At 38.0% G+C, this 22791-nt stretch overlaps 1 protein-coding gene across 4 annotated transcripts in view; it reads right to left on the bottom strand.

The window, feature by feature from the left end:
• Positions 1-19612, bottom strand: part of pak5 (p21 protein (Cdc42/Rac)-activated kinase 5) — a 63872-nt gene extending 44260 nt beyond the window's left edge. The window contains exons 1-3 of one of the 4 annotated variants that reach the window (XM_007232822.4): positions 19122-19612; positions 4182-4405; positions 776-820 (exon numbers count right to left, since the gene is read on the bottom strand). In XM_007232822.4, the coding sequence (XP_007232884.2) occupies positions 776-820; positions 4182-4405; positions 19122-19203 (351 nt within the window). In that variant the 5' untranslated portion in view covers positions 19204-19612. Of the gene's footprint in view, positions 1-775; positions 821-4181; positions 4406-15020; positions 15141-17026; positions 17267-19121 lie in introns of those variants that run through there. The other 3 variants (XM_007232826.4, XM_022686821.2, XM_007232821.4) reach the window with 3 other exon arrangements.
• Positions 19613-22791: the final 3179 nt, after the last annotated feature.

Below are 22791 nucleotides of genomic sequence, written 5' to 3' on the forward strand. Positions count from 1 at the left end.
ATTATTTCATTTAAATTCAGTTTTAGAAGCACTTAATGGAGCATCTTAAACACTGGATTATACACACATTTCCAGAAAAAATATTAATGTAAAATATCTGTCCCTCCCCTTAAGGACAATGTATTGTCAAAAACAATTTAATGTTAATATTGTGAAGAGAAATCTTTAGTACAGTGAAGCTGTAAAAGCAAGTAAGACCTGAAGAATTCACAGATAGTTCTTTAATGCAATCAGTATTACAGATCTTATATTCGCAGATCTGGTATATTATGGCTTGCTATAGCAAAGCATGCACAATAAAAACAAGCTCCAAAACTCCTGCATAAAAAGTAATGATCCATGCCAGAGGATGAACTTTGACATGTCATGGTCTTTCATATTGTCAAATGACAATGTTTCATCATGTGACATGCTTATAGCAAGCCATATGACATCATGAAGCATTCGTATGAGTTTTCTATAGCTACACAGTATAGTAAAATATAGAGACTCTGTCCTGTAAGTCATGACTGTAAGTGTGTGATTATGAAATAGAAAGGCATGCATTTTAGCTTCTGCAAAAATGTATGCATTTATTTGTACATTGCTCTCGGGTGTCATGATTTCGAGCGCTTCATCACAATGAATTTAAAAATTATCAAAAACACCCCTACTCAGAATGCATGTAGTCAAGCAGTGGAAAACGACCAAAAGGAAAATAAAGAGAAATAAAAGAAGGGATAGAGTGGTCGAAGGAGGAAAATAAAGATAAAATAGGGTAGGAAAAAGGGCATACTTTTCGCAACGGCGATTCAGCTGACCGGACTTTCTTGGGAGATATCTGTGAAGAGAGCAAGAGAATTAATATCTGTTGACCCCTCTTCAAAGATATCTCCTATGACATCACACTAGATTACAGATCATCTCGTCAATGCATTTTCAAAAGTCTGCCTACTGAGAGTTTCTGAGAGCCGTAACGCCAGTGTTGTAGCCATCCTCAGTCCTGACCCTTTACCTACATCCTGTGCCTCCTTCCTGAACCTTCAGTGTCATACTCTCCACAGGCTCACTATACAGTTTTGGTAAACTTTTACAACTTTTGCAGTTATATAAATTCACAGGGTTTCTAATGCTTGGTGCTGGTGGTCCCTGCCCTGCATATTTGTATGCTGTTCTGCTCCATCACACCCACTTAGACTCAGAAGGAGCATGTTAATTATCTGATTAGTTGGATAAGGAATGTTGAGAGCAGAGAAAGTACCCTGCTCCAGGACCAGGGTTGGAAACCACCACATTGGTTCATGCTTTAGTTTTAGTGTGACATGAAGTCAAAATCTTCAATCACCACAGCAGTTAACTACTGTCCTACATTACTGTCTATGACATTGTACATACTTCTTTATCAGGAAGGCTGAATGAAACACTCCAGACTTTTATTATTCAACGCTATTTCTGACACATCTTTATAATAGGGTTAATTGCTACAGACAGTGTTTCTGATGTGTTTTACTGTACTTGGAAGACTAGGAAAACCTATTCAATACCTTTAGAATTATTTAATGCACACTGTAAAGCTTCAGTCTAAGGTATTTATAAATCATTCATATCTTATTATAACAGCATGGGTAACTGAAGCTGGTCAGGTTGGTCAATTAGCTCTTGACTAATATAGGGCATGTTTTTTTTTGTAAGAGCCCAATGGTTTATCTGGTCCAAAGGTATTATTAACCTGATCAAGCAAAACAATCTGTATGACCAGAATAACCAGCAATTATACCAGTATAGGGTTATGTTTTCACTTTTATAATTAGATGTTTTTGAGAACTGTTTAATGGCTAATATAAATATAGTATAGATGCCTATTTTAAAGAATTTATTGATAGCAGTGTTGATGCTGTGCCTTATAAGCACATGTTAATGCTATAATCAATACTACTCTACGTCATTTGTTGCAAAAACTAAAGACTTTGCATAAAAGATGTCAAAGTTTTAACTTAGTTTTAAATTTTATGTTTGTATCTTTTATCATCAGGTTCTTCAAGGTGCATTGCAAAATGGTTTGTTAACAGCACAATAATGGAATAATGGAAACTGCAAAACCTCCAGTAAAAATCCTGGTAGTTTTTGTAAACATTAAAAATGGGCATTAACAATTTTTTACATGATTGTAAATCTGCTGGTGTGCTTTATGAACTTGCCTTATTGAGCTATCTGTTTTTTCTATGTAAACAGTGTCCATTGTATAATACAGTGTAGATGTGGCAGACAGTCTTTCTCTATTTTTCTTTTATTCAGCAGCTAAGATAAAATCATACCACTCATTTTCTGAAGCAGGAATTTGTTTGTATGCACCAGCAATGAAGTTAATAATTCAAGACCAGCAGCCACACAACTAAACACATCTCTTTTTTTCTCTGTTTCTTTGTTGAAAGTTTGCACAATTAGAGATGGTCTGACTGTAGTCCCTGAAGCTAACTTACAAACTCGTACACTGTGTTTAATAATGCTTCACTTTCATTTGGTTCATTTTTCACCTAGTCAAATGTAATGAGGAGACACATTACCATAAATGGGCTTATTAAATCATTATTATAGTGGGAAATGAATTCAAACACTGGAATATTCTCCCCCCAGTGGTTGTGTGCTGTCTGTAGAGTTGCCATTTGAATAGTGACAGTAGCACACACATGGTGTACACACAAGGCACAGAACAAAAAGCAAAGCTACATGCAGAGACAGGCAACAAGGACAGCTGAAGGAGGGCAGGACAGAGAGGCTACACTGGCGGCGGCTATTGGTGGGAACACAGTGAATACTGTACATATACAATATGGCAAAAAATACCCTTTGTGTCTGGATCCAACATATCAAACAAGGCATATTCATTACAAAAATGATAAAATCAGACATTGCAAGACAGAGAATACAGACACTATCAGTAAGTGACACTACATAAATCTGGACTGCTTGAGAAATGGACACAGAAGTGTGTATTACAACACCAAACTGCAAAATCCTCAGCTTTAATTTAACACTTACACTGGTCATTGTGTCCAACTGGACCAAAATAAGCACTGTAAGTGTGAATTCAACTCTGGGGATTTTATTGCTTCTTATGTATGCTCAGAAAACAATACAGCAAGAGGCTTGTTGTATAAAACTGCAAACTGGTTTCCAATAGGGCTGCAACTAATGACTTTTTTAGTGGTCGACTAATCTGTTGATTATTTGTTAAATTAGCCAATTAGTCGCAATTATTTTTTTCATGCCCTCCTACTTCCTACTGGTGAGAACAGCTAAGCATTTAGGCTTCAAGACCAATTTTGCTGTACATTTTGATAGTTTGACGTACCTATATTAAACAAAAAAATATAAAGTATATTATAAGAAACATTCACACAGACTGAATGTTATTTTCAAGAGACTCTAGGGTACTTGTATGTTGTTGTTTTTTTCCCTTTTTTTTCTTTCCTGAAATGATTGTTTGTCTAAGAAAATAAACTGTTTTTTAAATTAAAGTTTTTTGGTTACTATAACATAACAATAATTTTAACGGAGTGGACAGAATACAGTATCTCTCTAACACTTATAATGTTAATGATGGAGTAAAGTCTGTTTAAACTCATATTACCAGCTCTCTGCAGTAATTTATCTCACTACATGTAATACAGAAGTCAGTGTTTAAACTGTACAACTAAACTGTATAAACTGAACTAGTAAAGACAGACTGTAGAGTGTTGTGGGTCAAATGTGTTTGTGTTTAATGGACGCAGCGCTGCTATTACACTGTATGTACATCTTTCTCTACCGTCCTCTCACACACTGCAAGTTCCACCCACACTAAAACCTTATTGGCCAACTAAGCATGAGGAGTGGCCAATCAGGATGCTCACTCTCTCACTATGTGTCTGTGTGTATGTCTTCCTTCTCTCGTGTGCCCTCTCTCTCTTTCTTTCTCTCTCGCTTCATCACACATTACCAACAATGAAATTCCGTGTTGATATTTTTTTATACTCGACATTGTCAATTGTGCAGACTAATTGTTGCAGCCCTAGTTTCCTATATTTTCACAGTTCTGCATCCATCTCTGTTTTAGTCTTAGTGTGACATCTTCCCATCACAATACTGAGTGTAGGGAGAAAGTGTGCCTAGAAAACAACTAAAAGAGGAGTGAAATACAGGGGAATGTGAATGATTTGTACCTTCATAGGTGCTAGCTGGATGGGGGTGATGTATGAGGGGTCCACCATGGGTTTGGGCCGGTTGGCCGTGTCTGCCAGCAGGCTCTGCCATTGCTGGGGCAGCCCAGTGAACTTCTGCTCACGTGGGTCAAAACCGGTATGCACGCGATGCTCAAAGTTCGAGGGAGCTGAGATCTCCAGCCTCTTCTTCTTCTTTCCAAACATGTTGGAAAAGCTGGACAAACCTAAAAACACAAAGACAGAGAGAATATATACGTTAAATGGTGTAATACATGAAATGCCTCCAGTTATTGAGGGTTCACTAGGCTCTCTTAGCTTATATCATGGCCACTAATTTGGGCATTTTCTTAGGTACCCCTAGCATAACCCCCTTTTACCACAGGGCCACATTTATCAGCCATTTTCCCTCTTCTTAACCACAAAAGGAGAACTTTTGCTTCTATATTATTATTGGGTTGGTGGACCACATTCAACTCTGCAGTGACACTAACAGTAGTGTAGTTCGGGTTTTAAAGACGGTGTGCACTTCCTGGCCAATTATTTTTTTCTATTCACAGTGTGTGTTGGCCTTCTCCCACCTCAGGGGTTCCTCAATCCCAGTTCTGGAGATCCCCACACCATGCTTTATCTCATCTATGGCACACCTGAGAAAGGATTTCTCATCTGGCACACCTGGAAACCCCTGCTTTAGTAGTTAGAGGACTATTCTAAACCCAGCAGTGACACTGAAGTGTGGAAAAACTCAAGCAACATTGATATGTCTAATGCACTCATACTAGCACACCACACACTAACATGCCGCATGTCTGTGTTACTGCTGTGCTGAGAACAGCCCGACACTCAAATAATATCTGGTCAACTATGAAGGCAGATACATTGGATTGCAGAAGTATTCATACCGCTAGAATTTTTTTTTTTTTTTACATTTTGTCATCTTACAACCACAAACTTAAATGTATTTTAAAAAATAGATTTTTTTTTAAATCTCTGAGCATTTACAATTTTATTTTTTTTAGCTCTTACATTTCTTAGTTATTTTATTTGTACATGTGCCTTAATAGTAACAAGTAGCATCATTTGGATCTATCACCTCTGCACCTCTGATTGGTCTTTTACATGTATTTTGAAAACACATTGAAAGCACAATATAAAACACTATAAAGCACTATAAAACCAATATGACAAGCAGAAGAATAGTTAAGCTACATTTATTAAGTATAGCAGACAGGGGGCTCCGAGTGGTCCAGTGGACTATGGCGCTGCCACTATGATCAGGAGATCACTGGTTCGAATCCTATTCATGTTGCTTGCTATCAGCTACCGGAGCCCTGATAGAGAAACAATTGACCTCTCTCCCCACATCACTCCAAAAGGTGATGTCGCTCAGCACGAATCATCTGTGAGCTGATGTATCAGAACCGAGTCGCTGCGCTTTCCCCCGAGTGCACTGTGATGCTACTCGGCAATGTCGCATTAGAAGCAGTTCCTAATATCCTAATAAGTCCTAATGAGTGGGTTGGGTAATTAGCCGTGTAAATTGGGAGAAAACTGGATTAAAAATTAGAAATAATATTATATAAGAATAACAAACAGCTTCTTTTAACCATAAAAGCAGTTTTTATATTAAACAAGGTGCAAAAATAACCTCATATTTCAGTTCAGAAAAAGTACAAAATATGAAAATCACTGCCACATAAAAGAGTTTTTTACAGGTTTCAGGAAGAAGCATAAGCTTATCTACTAAGATGTCTTCTGGCAGTTTCTATATATAAAGATGTACAATCTCCATTATCTCATTTCGATTTGATTAGCCTAAACATTTGTTTGAACAGAAAAATAACCAATCTGTGCTAGACTCTTTAAGAACTGAAAATAGAAAAAAGCTTTAAAAAGCCTATAATTTATGTACTAATATAAATAACTTTAATAACAGCTAATAAAACAACAGCAGGCAGCTGTAAATATGATAAAGTGGAACAGCTGTTTTGGTCAAATGACTGAAACAAATGTTCAGATCCAGTCCAGCCCTGTGCGCATAAGGGCTGCCACTTACTGTACTGTACTGTACTGTAGTTAATTGTCCATTCTGTTATGATGGACACGTAACGACTGCTATGCATGCAGAGTTAACCAAACAGCAGCCTTAGTCCAAGTCATTTCAGTTCACAACTCAGAGACAATGCAGCATTCACACCCAGAGGCTAATCTATCCAAATGAAAACACATCAAATTAATACTGTTGGTGTCAGTAAAAAAGCATTTTCAAAATCATAAATTCATAGAAAAAGGATTTTTTTTTAACATTCTATGGAATTCAGTGCAAGTTCCAAGTAACAATAAAGCATTTCTATTGGTCCATTTATCATGAAATGTTGGCACAACATAAACAACTACTTCCAGACACAAAATCCGCCACACACTGACCAATTTATTTATATATCGCTACGTGGAAGCACTTTCTTTAGTTTTTTTGTTTGTCTTTTTTGTTTGTTTGTTTAAATGCAGGAATCCAAGATGGCTGCCAGAGACAGAGGACTGCTATCATGCTGTGCTGCGTGTTTGTTTGTCTGTCTGTCTAATTACTTTAAATCTCTTCAATGTTTAAGCAATTCATGTTGCGTATTTTTCCAGCGTGTTCCTTTTTCTTGTTTTGATGTGTTTTGAATTTGTTTCAGGGACATGCTTTGGTTTAAGATAATTTACACTTTATAAGAGACTGTTTGTCACCTGGTTTCAGGCAGGTAAGGTACACATATACATTTCTTACCATGTAGATCTTGACCTCCCAGTGTATTTTGGATATTGGTGTGGGAAGTTTATTGTAGTGTGTTTTTGTGTGGTTTATGTTTAGTTAGCTCTTTTGTAACTCTGTTTTAGGTAGGGAAATGTGTGATGTTTTGTTCTGTTTCTTTCTTTTGTGCTATCCAGTGTCCAAGCTCTATTACCTTTTCCTCATGCCTCCTCATTACCTTATTTAACTGGTTTTATAAAAATATGCCATGTTATTGATCCCACAATCCTAAGATTTAAGGTAATCATATTTAAACCATTGATACTTGAACATATCTGGGATTTAAAATTTTCATGAACGTTTACAGTAGCTATATTATCTAAAATACTTGATGTAAGCTTTGCCAAGGATGTTTTTCTAAATATTTTTTTTTTTAGATTTGGTGTTAATGGCATAAAACTAGCATTTAAAATCCACTCTTTTTGTCTAAGTGCCTTCATAAAAATGTACATAGCCATCGCATTTCCTCATCTCGCCATTCCTGTTAAATGTGTAAAACGTAATAAATTTAAATGCTATAAAAAACTTATCGAAAATCAAATGTTTTTTTTTTGTGACAAAATGCTGCTTTAATATGTGAAACAGCTGCCGTTCACCACATGTGCACAGAATCAGCACTGAAATATACTTCAAACACCAACCAGCACAAATACAGATGCTGCATTAGTATTTATAACCAAGGCACCACACTTGGCATTGTCTTTCTTTATCCTGCACATGCCTATGATCTCCACTTATATACACAATAAACACAATAAACATAATGTACGATCACAACATTACAGCATGTTGATCAATTATGATGTGACTGGAGTAACAATGTAAAATGCCTTGTAGTCTCACAGCAACAGAGCTTTACTGTCAGTCGATAATGAAACCACGTATGAATCCATTTATTGCTGGAAGAATACATCTGACTAATCCTGACATGGATCAGAGGCGTTTGGAAATGAAGAGGGCATTTTAACAGTGTCTGACCACTCGTCGACCCCATTGTGTTTTCATTGCTGAATAGGTCTCAGTGTGTCTAGATCATCCCTTACTTTTGGTTCGTCACTGTCATTCAGGAAAACAATGCTGTCCTTCAGCTCGGACACGCCGTGCCCTGCACTGTGCCAGGCAGACCAACACACTGCCAGCTGTGCTGCCAGCACTCGCACTCACACACAGACAAAGCAACACAATATTCACAGCTGTGTAATACGTTGTGAAAAAGACTTCAAACTGAATTTAACAGTGGTCTTTCAAAATGTCTATCAAGCCTATACAATATAACAATATAAACATCTCCAAAATCTACCTTAGGAGACAAAAGGTACAAATGTTGTTGATTTTTCATCTACATTCATGTAAAGCATTTCCTTACGCAATGTTTGCACAATTGGAATGGCATCTCTCGTGTTCAAGTAATTAAAATTAAACAGTGGCAGAACAGTGGTGGCTAAAATATATATATAAATGTAATACGCTTGGTTTTCCAGACATTGATTAAAGGACCATTAAGGGCTATATTTTCTGTAGTAACTCATAACATGATCAAAGTGTATCATCAGATATTAAGGAAACATGCTGAGTTTAAGCACTGGCTGTTCTTGTCAGCAGAGCTTCAGACAGTATTTTCTTCTTTGAACTGTACAGTGTATCACGGAAAGCTGTGCAGGATTTATCCTCTGAATCTGTCAACAGCCATTCCCCAAGTCTTATTTCCACACTCAGTTGTGCCAGCCATGGAAACAGGTGAACTGCCTATTTTCTACAGGTAATCACTAAGCTGCAGTAAGATTGCTTACCGTAACTGGGTAACTGACATTTTGGACACTAAAACAGTATACATTCAGTGAGCAACTACAATGTAAGACTCGTGGTCGCTTGCCACACACTGTGTCAATCTGGCAACCCACGTGAGTTTAGCGTCTGGGGTGGAGCAGACAATTTTGACTCCTGTAGCCTTACTCTTTATTTCCATAGTCTTTAAGTTGCATCCATTGCTGGTCAGGTGCATATACAGATTGTCTAGTCCCTGTAGTGAAGTATTTCCAATAGAACAGGACTCTCTGGAGCAAATAAAAAAACAAATACCTAGTGACAGACGTGAGACAGAGTGGTATAAATTTCAAAAGTATTGAGCTCTGGAGCAGTGGAACTGTGTTTCTGAAATGATGCTGCTTCAATACTTATGATGAGTGAAAGGTCCTTCTGCTAAAATCCACTTTATCTTGTTCTTTGTGAAATACTATGGGTCTCTCTGAGTTGTACATGACGCTGCACATGAAACTCTTCCTCAATCTCCACTGTCTGCAGTAGCTAGTAAAAGAAAATATTCAGGAAAACGAGTCAATCAGGAAAAGCACCGTGTCTACGTTAACGTCACATGTGAATTCATGGCCTTGCCACCTTGGCCAATGACTGCCCACAGGGAGCACTAAAGCCGACAGGTCTTGTCAGACAGCAGTTAACAGCTTTAGCAACAGCATGGTATATGCTTTGCCCAGTAATTTAGATCTAAGGAACAAATTGTTTGAATTTGTCTATGAAACACCACTAGCAAAGCACAATTGAGATAGGTAGGTGTATGTTTAAAACTTCTGTTTACACTAGTTAAAAGTAAAATCGCATTTTGCGTTTTCAGAGACTGTACTTATTTTTTTTTTTTCACAAAAAACAGCTCGCATGGCATTCCTTCATTCTAGAGACCACAAACTAGACATTTTAAAATGAATGCAAAAACGATGGAATGACACTTTTAAGAAGTTGAGGATGAGGTGAGGTGGTGATCATCCAACATCCTGACCTCGCACAGCAACAAACCCTTCACTGGACATTAGAGAATGTTAACCCAACAAACAATTTTCTTTTTCTTAATTTGGGAAAATGCAATAAATGATCAAATCTCCCAGTCCTTCTTATAGTTTCTTCTAATAGTCTTTGTCTGGCTTTGTGCCAACAGTGATCAGAAGGCAGAAACACAACACGCACTTGTCCAACAAATAAAAGGATACTCTATATTGAAGACAAGACAGCTGATTTTACATTCAGACTGGGCTGGGAAATACGGCAAAAAAACTGTGTCAACTTACAGTGTGCCTGTTGTCTAAAGTCTCTTCACAACTGGTTAGAATCTCTGCAGCAGCTGATCATGAACAAGAGAAAGCTGTGCCAAGTGAACACACACTGCAAGCAGAACAAAACTCAAGCTATTTGTGACAGATGTCACAGCAGTGTGCAAGAGCTGTGTGCAAGGTCAGGACTGCAAGTGTTGAATAGAAGGAGTCTAACTGTGCATCCACCATACTTTTTAATCAGTTTCTAAATAAAAAATAACGTTTTCTGTTTTTTTTGTGTGTTACATCAGTACCTTTATCCTAGGGCTGTGTGATGCAGTAAAGAACTAAAATCTTGATATTCTTCAAATATATAAGCGATTCTCAAATACAATTTAGATTTTGTTGTGTTCTTATAGCTATTGTTTCCTTCACATTTAATGTATACATTTTATTAGCTTAGTACATCATTACCCTTGTTTAGACCAAATATAGACGTAGCAAATTGGGCTGTGTTTAGTCCGTCTGTTTCGGATCACATTTAGCCTTAATAAAAACCATGTATATTAGACTCATGCAATTTTTTATATTAATATATGTAAAGCTGACTTCAATTAGAGGCTGTTCACACATCACGTGTATTTTTTCTGTAAGAACCGCTTATTAGAAAGAGATTTCCGCAGTTTACCTTGGGCTCTCTCTCTGTCTCTCTCTCTCATACACACATACACACACACACACAAACTCACTCTCTCTCTCTCTCTCTCTAAGTTGCAGGTGTCTAGGTGTGAAGGAGAATGAGAAGGGCATTAAATTAAATTAAACAATTAAACTATTTGTAACATCATTTAATTTGGGTCAAAATCAGGTTGGTCATGCTTGGCTTCAAAACAGACATCAGATAAACATTTATCTTAGTCTTTCCTTAGAGCAGCATTTTAGAGTCGAATTTTATGTAGCCCAAAAATAGTCTTTAAACTTGCAGCTTTCATATTTTAAGGTGCCAAAATAACCTTCCTGTATTTCATTTTATGAAAAGTGTAAAATATGAAAATCATTGCCACATACAGTAGTACTTTAATAGTACTATAATAATAATAGTAAGCTTCTGCAATGTCACAAGATTTATTTTAATCTAGTGATGCATTAATTTTTCACCAAGATCTTGCAGCATTGATGATGGTAGAGTCTGAACAACCGCTGCACAAAGTCTTCTCCAGTACATCCCAAAGATTCTCAATGAGGTTAAGGTCTGGACTCTGTGGTGAACAATCCATGTGTGAAAATGATGATCTCATGCTCCCTGAATCACTCTTTCACAATTCCAGCCCCATAAATCCTCACATTGTGATCTTGGAATATGCCCGTATCATCAGGGAAGAAAAAATCTATTGATGGAATAACCTGGTCTATATTCAGTATATTCAGGTTGTCAGCTGACCTCATTCTTTCAGCACATACTGTTGCTGAACCCAGACCTGACCAACTGCAGCATCAACCCCACATCATTTACTTAGTGGCGACTCGGCCAGGCAGTTTACATTTGGCAATTTTACATTCTATGACATGAGATCAACAAGGACAAGCAATTTCTCATGCTGAATCACTTTTGCTACTTCAATTTAGTCCAACACCAAGCTTAATCCATGTCCAAGCGTTTATATCGGCTGCTGAAATCGACCCCATGGGCATATCTGAGAAGCACCCAAGATTCAACCTGTGTGTTAAACAGCGGCGGCGTGTTTTGCATGAATGGAGTGCTCTGTCTCCCAGCAACACCTGAGAGAGCTGCCAGTGTGGACGGCTCTCAGTAAGCGAGAAAGTGAAAAATAACACAGCAGCTCATAGAGCTGATTAATGGACTCTTTCGCATTCAATTTGCTCACTCTAGCTCCAGGGGAGTCGTTGGGTATGATTTAGTGGTTTTAAACAGTAGAGAGCGGGGTGCTGAGGAGAGAGGGGGTTTCTGAAGAGGCCAGACGTACAGTCTTCGCAGAGGAGGAGAAGAGACGGGTCAAGCAGGGGATTTCCTGGCTGGAAGTTTCAAAAAAGTAGATAAAAACGTATATTTTGCTTATACTGCTACATATTCAGGACTTAGATATGCCTGGTCATGCACATAAACACACTGGTAACCTCTTTATGTTACTTCACTAAACAAATCAATCTGGATTATTCTGAGCAACATAATTATTTCTGTTAGATCATGTGAGAAATTTGGTTCATCAAAATACCTACAATAACAAATCAGGAAATTCCAATATTGGTCAGCATGCTCACAATAAACAACACACTTAAAACATGTGATGTATTAAAGGCCTCATTTGCATACTGCATACTTGCAGTCTGCAGCAACATCTCCGCTGCAAAGGACAACACTGCAATAACAATGAAACTATACACTGTTTAGCCCAAGTACTACACAATTTCTCTCATGTGTTCAGTCAAGGCAGTTAACCCTTAAAGTAGGTTGATTTTTTTTATGATGATAACAAACCAGGCTCTGGAAACACAGTTGATGACGCTAAAGTTGGAAGCTCTAATCTGAATATGCCACATGCATACATTTGCACTGGAACAGAGTACAAGCACTCAGGGCTTCTCCACTATTAAAAAGGTTTAGCTGGACTGTTGCCATCAGGCTTCATAAACATCATATACATATCATCTCAGATCATGAGTGCACAGGGAAAGCCTTAACAAAGCCTTAACAATTTAGAAATCAATTATTAAATAGTACAAAAAAATATCAGCCAGTGATGAAAAGTGTGGGGTAATTTAATATGAATTATTTCCCACGTGTAGTTATTTAAAACAATTAAAGAAATCTTACAGAAATCACAGTAGTTCTGTCATTCAAAAAAAATATATATATATTTGCTCGAATGCTTATATTAAAATTTTGTCAGGCTGAATCACTATATGCATTTTTTTTAACTTCCATGCAGAATATGGAAACAATTCTACACTAAACATCTTATATACAGCAGACACTGAATACTGATAAAAAATTAAAACCAATATTAGCATATATCTAGATGACTGGCTCAGAGCGCATCTCCAAAACAGCAGGTCTTGTGTTCCAGATATGTAGTGTTTACTACAAAACATCTGGTAAACCACGTCACACTGCACACAGGAATGTAGCATAAATTGTTACCAAATATTGGTTCTAGCAGAAGTATGTGTTTCACAGTTAGTGGGTGTTCCCATGCTGACCCCTGTCCTCTGGAAACTCCAACACTGAGCACATGAGTTGCACATGAGTTCTGCTGGAAAACCCTGAGTTTGTAACATCCATGTGGATGTCAAAGCCCTTCATGGCAAACTGGCTCTTTCAGCCAGTAAAAAAATAGTTAAAAATGGTTCAGGAATAGTTTAAGGGACATTACAAAGAGATCAATTTGTTGACTTGTTGACTGCAAATTCCCCCAGATGGACTGGAAAAACAAGGCTGATCAATTGAGCCCCCAAGTAGATATTACAGAATTATATTAATTATCTGTCCGTGCACAAGTACAACCCAACAGTGGTTTTGATGGTATGGACAAAAATGGCAGAATACAGGCAAACTGCAGACTGTTTTTGTTATTATTTGAGATGCTTTTAACTGCGGTAGCTGTAAATCATGTCTGTTAATAGTGTTTAAAGGACAGCAGAATAGGTCTCTGTTACCACAAAACTAAAGAACTGGATAAGGTTTTAAAAAGAAATACACGATCCATTAAAGGCACACTATACAATATTTTTTTAGTTAATCAATTCATTTTATACTGTTTTAGATAATTAAATTAGTCATTACAGAGTGAACAAAAGTTGAGTAGCCCTCAGTTCAGTCTTGCTTTACATTAGAAACACGGGTACAAGATCTAGTCGTGTTTGCTAACCATAAAACTCACAGAATGAATAAGTCTGCCTAGACTAGCATTTACTGATGACCCTAGATTTAGATTAGATTTTTTATACTTGTATTTTACTTTCAACCCTTTTGCCAGTCTGTTGTGCTCAAAACAATCACGCATGGCTAGTCCACAGTGAACTTTTAGTCTATAGGGGGAATCTCTATACATCAACCAAATGATGTATAGTGTGCCTTTAAAAAATGTGGATTGAATTATTACGGCTGAAATTGTTACTGCACATCTAAAAGAAGCACAATTATTTTTTTTAAACCTTGCATAGTGTAAATGAACATACAAAATTGTGTCACTATTCAAATGCTTACAGACCTGGCTGGTAATTGTTCTCATACCTTACACATGTATCATCGACCCAAAATAACAGCTGATTGTGCACAGCACTGCTTTCCCAGCCCCTCTATCAGCGCCCTTATCTGTATTCTGCTGACTTGTCAATCACCTCACCTCATCTCCTACGCAATGCGGGCATGCCAAAAGCCCTTTCTTCCTTTGGCCTCATGCCCACACTAAGTGTTGCCAATGTGGCCTATTGCTGTTTATTTATCTGTCCATTTAAAGGGCCCTCTCCAAACATTGGCCAAAGCCAATAAAATCCAGAAAAAGCCAAAGAACAAAGTCTGGGTGAAACAACATAAACACAGTATACCAGAATAAGTACACACTTTTCACCCAGAGACCTGAAAGTGTCTTTAATCCAAGGTTACAGAGTAGATTATCAGCTAAGACTATCCCCCTCCCACTATGCGATTTACTTAATGGGCAGCTAAAGGAGTGAATGGGAGCTGAAAGAGTGTCATCTGGCCGGCTGGGTTTATTAGGACCAACGCCCTTTAGTCCTAATTTGTTGTTGGAGAGTTGAGCCTGCTCTAAATCATGTTTAATAACAGTGGGCAGCAGACTTTTTGCTATGTGATCATTTGCAGAGAGCAAACTGGTGATCACGTTAGCTACACTAGCCTAATAGCCCCAAATCAAAACTAAAGAATCGCACACTTGACTGAACGACTGCTTTAGGCAAATATTTCAGTATTCCACTGAGAAGACATTGACATATTTTGTACATGGCAAAATCTATGATCATATAGACCTGACTCAGTCTTCATCTTCAGTGCAGAAGCCTGGTCTCTGAAGCCCCAGTCCAAACACTGCGATGAGACGTGCTGTAGGAGCCCTGCTGTCATAATTCCTGACATCACAGCAAAATCCTGACATGACATCTCAATAAAAATCGACTCCGAAACTTGACAGTAAAGCTTGGCTGGACTCTGGACAATGGACGTCCAGACAAGCCCTTAATGTGCCGGGGTTTGCACTGCTTGTGCCACGGCTCCGCAAACGCGCCACGCTTAAGGGATTGGACGGGATTATGAGCAGAGGGATGAGAGTGAAGGGGCTGTCTGCAGTCATACTCCAAATGAAACCTATGACCTAGATGAGTATGGACGTCTTGGGAATGAGATTACACAGACTAGAGAGGGCTTAAGGCATCCTGGGCCAACAGTTAAAGGGGAAAAAAAGGAAATGCAGGGCACTGGGAGCCTTTTTTTCTCTGCTGTCAGTAAAAAGTCAACCACACGCAAACCCATCACTGAATCTAATTGCATACACCACTTACATTTGCAGGCTTTTAGGTAGAAAAGCGATTGAACTGCCATGCATGTTTTTGAATGAAATGTTAATCTAGAGGGTTGTGGAGGATTCCCTCAGTGGATGAGCTCATGGATATGCATAATGTAGGCTTTTCTTTTCTTGGTTGGTTCGTGCACTGGGAAGTCCAAAAGTTCTATTTTATAGACAGAAGAAGGAAATTCACTGAGAGTTAATACTGAAACCTCCTGTTTGTGTTGCAATCCTGCACCATGCACATTTCTGAGGAACAAAACCCTGCCTCTCTGAATGAAACACTGAATTAAGCCAAGGTTAAGACAGCAGGTGCCATAAGAAAGATTTTATTTGCTCGTCTGGTGGTTATTTTATGAGTCTATTCCCAGATCAAGGAGTAATGTCACACTGCAAAATTCATAGTTATATGCACTGACATTCCAAAAGTCATGGAATTGCACTATAAACACTGGCCAGCATGTTCTTTATACAAGCAAGTCCAAGCAAGCTCTACAAAGGTGTCAAAAGTATTGACATTTATTACTCGGGTAGAAGTTTAGATACTACAGTTTAAAATAATTCTGTAGAAGCTTAAGTATCAACTCAAGCTTTTTTCCCAAGCCATTACATGGCGGGCCACAAACAAAATCTGTTTTGGAAAATGAAATGTAATGGGGTGGAGTGCTACAGACTAGTAGTAATAAATAATAGAAGACATTACTGCCCACAGTGGACAGTGCAGTAGAGGCAATGATCGTGACAAGAAGTGTCTGGCTAAAACTGTCCATGTGAACAGTTCTCTGGCACAAATCACATCCACATTCAATGCAGTGGGTCCAACACACGTATCCCACAGATCAGTGCAGCACCCTTTAGCTTCCATAGGACAAGGAAAAAGTCATGGATCATGATGCTACTGACTGTGCCATGACTTTTGGTACATTAGTTTATAGGTCTCTAAGAATTGGACACTTCATACTGGTGATTATTAGTGTTGTCCATATCAACCGATAAAACATGCATCATATCAATGGAAACATTGTATATTCCATAAATCAGTGCTGTCTGGGTTGCCATGACAACAGAAATAACCTATGTAATTTTCTTTTTTTTTTGTAACTTTAATTAATATCAGCTCTAATGTCTCCTTAGGGCTTTGTGAGGAGCAGGCAGGATAGAATGGAGCCAATCAGAGGCTCTGATTCTCTGCTATATAATAAAGTGGAAAATTAATATTTAATTATCAATACAATTCTTAAGAACTTTAAAAAATTAAGAAAAAAATTTTACTGTCTGAGAGCTGAAAGGATTGGAACAAAAATCAATCACTATAAAATGATTATTGCAGGAAAAAAAACAGTTTAACTTAAAACTACAAAGAATGTGTATACAAAGAATGTGTATATACCTGTGAATATCTGTACTTTAAATATCGTCTTCTATTAAGATACTTCCATATTTTTGTAATAACACAAATATTTTCATACCTACCTATCGATATTAGCCAGTACTAGGCCCCAAAGCCAGGCCAGAGATAGAGGAGTTAATGTCCTCGTCCAGCATGTTCAGCAACAGCCATGGGTCTGAGATGTGGCACTGAAAGGGGGAACTAGGCACAGATCCTTAAGTTCTGTTTGTCCCTTGAACCATCTGTCGCCATCTGAGAGACGGCAGGCGTTTCCCGCTCAGAGCAGCACTGTGGCAGTGTGGGACAGAGCGGGTCTGGCCCTTCCCCAACAGCCCTGCTCACAGCACAGGCCCTGTGGCTATTTCAGGCTCCTGTACACATGTGCTGATAACTCTCAGGCCTCCAGGAGCAACTTTATAAGACCATTCCATTCCCTGTACATCCTCTAAAGTACGGGCCTTAGTGCGGCATTCAGCACACATAGCACTCTTAACTGAATAAAGAAATGCACAGACTGTGCAAGGAGAATTTTACTAAGACTGAGTACAGGACTAGTAAAAAAGGTACAATTAGTTTTTCCTGTTTTTTTTATTGTAATTTAGAACCAATTTTTTAAATCTGATTCAGGCCATGTGTTCTCTTCTGTACCACTGATATAACCCTGTGTTACCAAAGTAAATGATCATCAGATCACAATTCACAAGTTTTTTTTTTTTTTCGCACTTCATCGTGTGTGTGTGCTTATCACTGTTATCATCATCCAGTGTTGAAAGAATGCCAACAGTGGCTAGTGATAATGAGTGTGGGCATTTTAGGCCACAGGTCACACTAATGACAAATGTGAGTCACTTACAAACAAAAATAGAGGCAGCAGTATCTAAGCAAACGTCATTTTGACAAATTAGTGAGGGACATGAACAAAAAAAAAAAGATATTAAGATGTGGTTGTAAATGATTAATGTCATATGCAAGCATGGGAAAAATGTAATAACACAATTCCTGCTTGGCCTATAAGTCACAATAATTACATGATCAACTTGTCACACAATATTTGGTCATAACCTATATTTACCCTAGCAATAAATCATTTTATTCATTTTATTCTCACCTCAAAATTATCCATTATTTTTACTACATTTACACTCATTTATGTAAAGTATACAAGTACAAATACGAGTATACTCCAGCATACCAATATACTGACTTTCTTAGTTTTATTTATACAGAACAACTTCTCTCCTGTATAATTTCACAAGTCTGTTCAAACCTTAGAACTATAGTCACCCCCCTCAATAAGGGTTTTGTATTCAACTGGCAACCTACGACCACTTTTCAACGTGTTGCCTCATCGCTTCTACAGTGTGCATGTGCACAGCGACTCGCCCACAATGATCAAACAATTGTTTTGGTTACCTGTGCATAAAAGTATAGTGAGACACGTTTAACACCTGACAAAATATTGTACACTTTCAGTATGTACAATATACTCAATAATTAAAAGGTCGTTGCTCTTTAAAAGTAACTTGTAATTGCATTTTTTACAATTGTACCATTTTCACAATTATTTTTTGGAGAATTATGTGACAGGCTCTCTAGAAGAATTCCTAATAATCCTCTAGTTCACAATATAATAACATTGCTAAATGAACATCAAATGTCAAAGGTCACATGACTGAAATGAACGGACTAGCTGACCTGTGTGTGTTTGTGTGGTCATTCAAAGACACTTGAAAGCTCACCTTACAAAAGAATCAGAGAGGAAGACACTCTATTCCTGAAAGGCAATGCCAGTCTAAACTGAGTCTGACCCAAACAGGTGGTCATCTAAAGCGTGGTCTGACTGCCAAGTTACTAAATGCATGAATGAACACATGCATCATCTGCGTCATCACATCATGAATGACATTTAGTAAACAAACAATTGCAACTGCAAACTACAACTGTTCTCACCTGATTAGCCAACAATAATATTCTATATTTAAGCTAAAACTCTGTAATTCTGGGAAGAATAGCTGTTACAATAAATGATAGAGTAACCTGTCATCGTTGTGGTCTGAAAGCCTCATACACATCTTTTCACTGCTCTTAAGAACCTATTAACACCTTTAGTTTTAGCACTGTACAAGGTTTCTACACAACAACAACTACAATAAGCTCCACCACTGCATACAGTCTTACCTGGTATCAAATTCATTATTCCCTTTTGCCCAAACGACGGCTCCGGAAAGATCGCCACACTCGGCACAACATTAGCTTCCATAAAAGTGTCATCCAGCACATGTATGGAGAGAATGGCATTCCCGGGCCCTTCCTCAGCGGAGGTGCAGTGAGGGCCTCGCCCTGGGCTGCTCACCCATGCGCACTCTGAAAGCGCCCGACGTGAGATTGGGCCAAAAAAAGTGCCGACGGCAGCATCCCACTGCAGACAGGCTAAGCCCAGAGCTCCGGCACTTGGGGCAGTCGCCTCTCTGCCCGGCCCACACCATCATCCTGCTGCAGATGCCCGCTATCCTCACCCTCTGTTCCACTTCCTCTCACGCCCCGGGGCACACTGGCACCTTGTGTGCGTTTACACACGCGTTCGTACACACCGCATCAGGTTTGTGACCAGAGGCTGACACCGACACCAAGCGCGGACCCCAGCTTCCTCTTTACTCTATTTGTTTGTGTGTGAGAGTAAGTGTGTCACACAGAGCTGAAAGAGAGGTTTACAAAGGGGAGGGAGAGAGAGAGACAGAAAGAGAGAGAACAGAGAGAGAGAGACAGAAAGAGAGAAAGGGAGAGAAACAGCTGCTACAGTCACTTAAAACAGATTCTGTGTCTCTAGTCCACACTGTTACTGTCACAATCGTTTGGAGTTTCTTGCCATGCAGTATTATTGTTCATATTTTTATTTGAGTTTAAGTAAAATAAACATTTTTGTTCTATTTTACAAAACTACGGACAGCATTTCTACCAAATTCCAAATAAAAATATTGTCATTTAGAGAATTTATTTGCAGAAAACAAGAAACGGCTGAAATAACAACAAATTTGCAGACCCTTCAGACCTCAAATAATGTAAAGAAAACAAGTTCATATTCATAAAGGTTTAAGAGTTCAGAAATCAATATTTGGTGGAACAACCATGGTTTTTAATCACAGTTTTCATGCATTGATGTCTTGTGATCATCCATCTTCTTTTGATTATATTCCTGGGCTGTATATATATATATATTGCACAATATATGATTGTTTTTTTCTTTTTTACAATTTTGTTTTGTTTTTAATTCATTTTGTTCCCTAAAAGCCCTGGCAGTTAATTGTAAAAAAATATATTTTAAAAGACCAATTCAAATCATTAGTTTTGCTCATTTTATTATGTACAGGTAGATTGACAAGACCTCAAATAACGCAAAGAAAACTGATTTTTATTTACTGCTTCCATGCTCTCCACCAGTCTTACACACTGCTTTTGGATAACTTTATGCCAATCCTGGTGCAAAAATTTAAGCAGTTCAGCTTGGTTTGATGTCTTGTGATCATCCATCTTCCTCTTGATTATATTCCAGAGGTTTTTGACAGGGCTACTATAGATAAATTACATAACTATAAAAATACACGATACAAAAATACTAAACAGATACTAAAACAGGATAGAGCATAAACAATTTCACAAAGATTCAAAGAATACCCTTAACCACAGTAAATAACAGACTGCTTTCAAGACAAGAAGATGCATTGTCACAATGTGGATTTTTTTAGACAATATTACTGGGTCACAATATACTGTGTATGATATGATGTGGCACACTCCTAATATGAACAGATTCATTAATCAGCCTCAGTTTAATTCCTTCTAAAATGTGCTTTTTGTTAACCTAAAGATTCACTCTCACCTTTTATAAAATAAAGACTTAAAACTTCTAAACAGTGACCTGAAACCTGTGCTAACAAACACACACACACACACAGCTCAATATCTATTTTTACTGACACCACTGAACAGAGCCCACCCCCCGAGACCCTAAAAGCTCCTCAGTGAGTGAAGACCCTCAAAAGACCCTCAGATCCTTTAAACTATCAAGTGTTTCTAAAGGGGCCGGTGTGTCTCCCAAGGCCCCAGGAGCTCAGTGTGAAGTCTGCAGTGGTACCACACCCCTCTATCACTTCACAAGCTATTTTTACAGACGCCCACGCAGCCAGCGAAGGCCGCTGTGACTTGCTGAGACTGAGGACTGCGGGGGCATCTGGCCTAGCAGTGCAGATATACGTCCTGTACCTCCACCACAGACACACTCTCTGCATCAACCAGCAACATGAGAACAACCATCTAAAACATCTGAAATGTTTCCCACAGCGACATATTTTGAGATACAGTCCACGCTGCTTGAGTTTCTCTGAATGAGGTTCAGTCGTTAGACATTAGCCCTTGGAAGCTGAGACTTATTTATTTCTCTCTGGAGCAAATAAACATGAACCTATTGGCACCATGCCTAATTCCAGGCATGGACTACAGTGGTATAAAGCCCCCCAGCATTGATCTGTGGAGCAGTAAAAAAATAGAATCTCAGGAATGATGGTGCTCCATCCAGTACTTTTGTGCTGAGTTTGGAAGATGGGGATGAAACACTTTGAACTCACACTCACTAACATTAAAACTGCACAGCAAGAACAGTAGAGACCGTTTCTCTAACAAAAAATTATTTTCTCTGTTAAATATGTGAACAAACATACAGATGAACACAATAGATAATATCACGATTATTAATTATTATATTATATTACATAATAATTATTAAGGTCATGTCCATTTATTGTATAGTAAGTTGATAATTATCATCAGAGGTCTAAAATAGGGGCAGTGAAATATATCCATTTCCCCGCCCTTTTATCACACATGAAAAAATGCATGTTAAGGGTTTAATAACAAGTATGTGAAGGTGGGATTTAGTGAAAAGTAGGGGTGTTCAATGATATCGGTTTTTATATAAAGCTATAATGTGCTAATCACAATATAGAAAAGTAACAGCTCTGGCCTGAGCACACTGAGCTCCTCCACTTGTCCGCGTTATGCACTTGACTTGCAGGGTTGTGTGTAGCTTCTAATAGTAATTCATTTTTATGTTTAATTTTTATGTTTTTACACTTAGACTATAAGCTCAACATTAAAAAGCTGGTTTGTTTAGAAAGTATTTTATATTAATAAACCATGTTAAATTATATTAGATTAGAGGAAATTCATTCAGTAATTACAATCATTCTGTAATTTACCGATGTTTAGGCTGTGGATCATTGTTCGCATTGTTTGTGTTTTAATCTTTCAGGGATCTTTTCGTAAGAAACATTTTTCCTAAATAACAGGTCTATGCTTATTCAGTGTTGCAATGTTAATTAACATCATTCTAAACAGATTTTGCTCATTCAAACAGCCCAAAAATGTTTTTAAAAGCTCAGTTTTAATGCTCTACTTACTTTAAAAAAATTTGATTCAAATAATAAATAATAATGACAGTAAATGGCGCGGGTCCGGTCAGGCAGAATGTGCACAGGCTTTGGTCGGGTCAGGCTGGATTTAGGGGCCCTATCTAAGCTTTACTGCGAAGTAACGTGCACTCTCCACACACACAAGATTAAAATAGTATTATTATAAGAATAAAGTTGTGGTATTTTGAGGCAATTTTTCACCGTCTACCCAGAAGAAGGTCAAATGTAGTGGAGTTTTTCAGTTGCATTTACCCAGCATTCTTTGCTGAGTAAAATTCTACAAACTAAAACGAAAAAAAAAGTATATTAGCTGTAGGGTTGCAGCGGTAACCGGTTTCACGGTATACCATGGTATTAAAATGCACGGTTATCATACCGTGTGT

This window comes from Astyanax mexicanus, chromosome 1 (genome assembly GCF_023375975.1).
Source record: "Astyanax mexicanus isolate ESR-SI-001 chromosome 1, AstMex3_surface, whole genome shotgun sequence".
NCBI lineage: Eukaryota > Metazoa > Chordata > Actinopteri > Characiformes > Acestrorhamphidae > Astyanax > Astyanax mexicanus.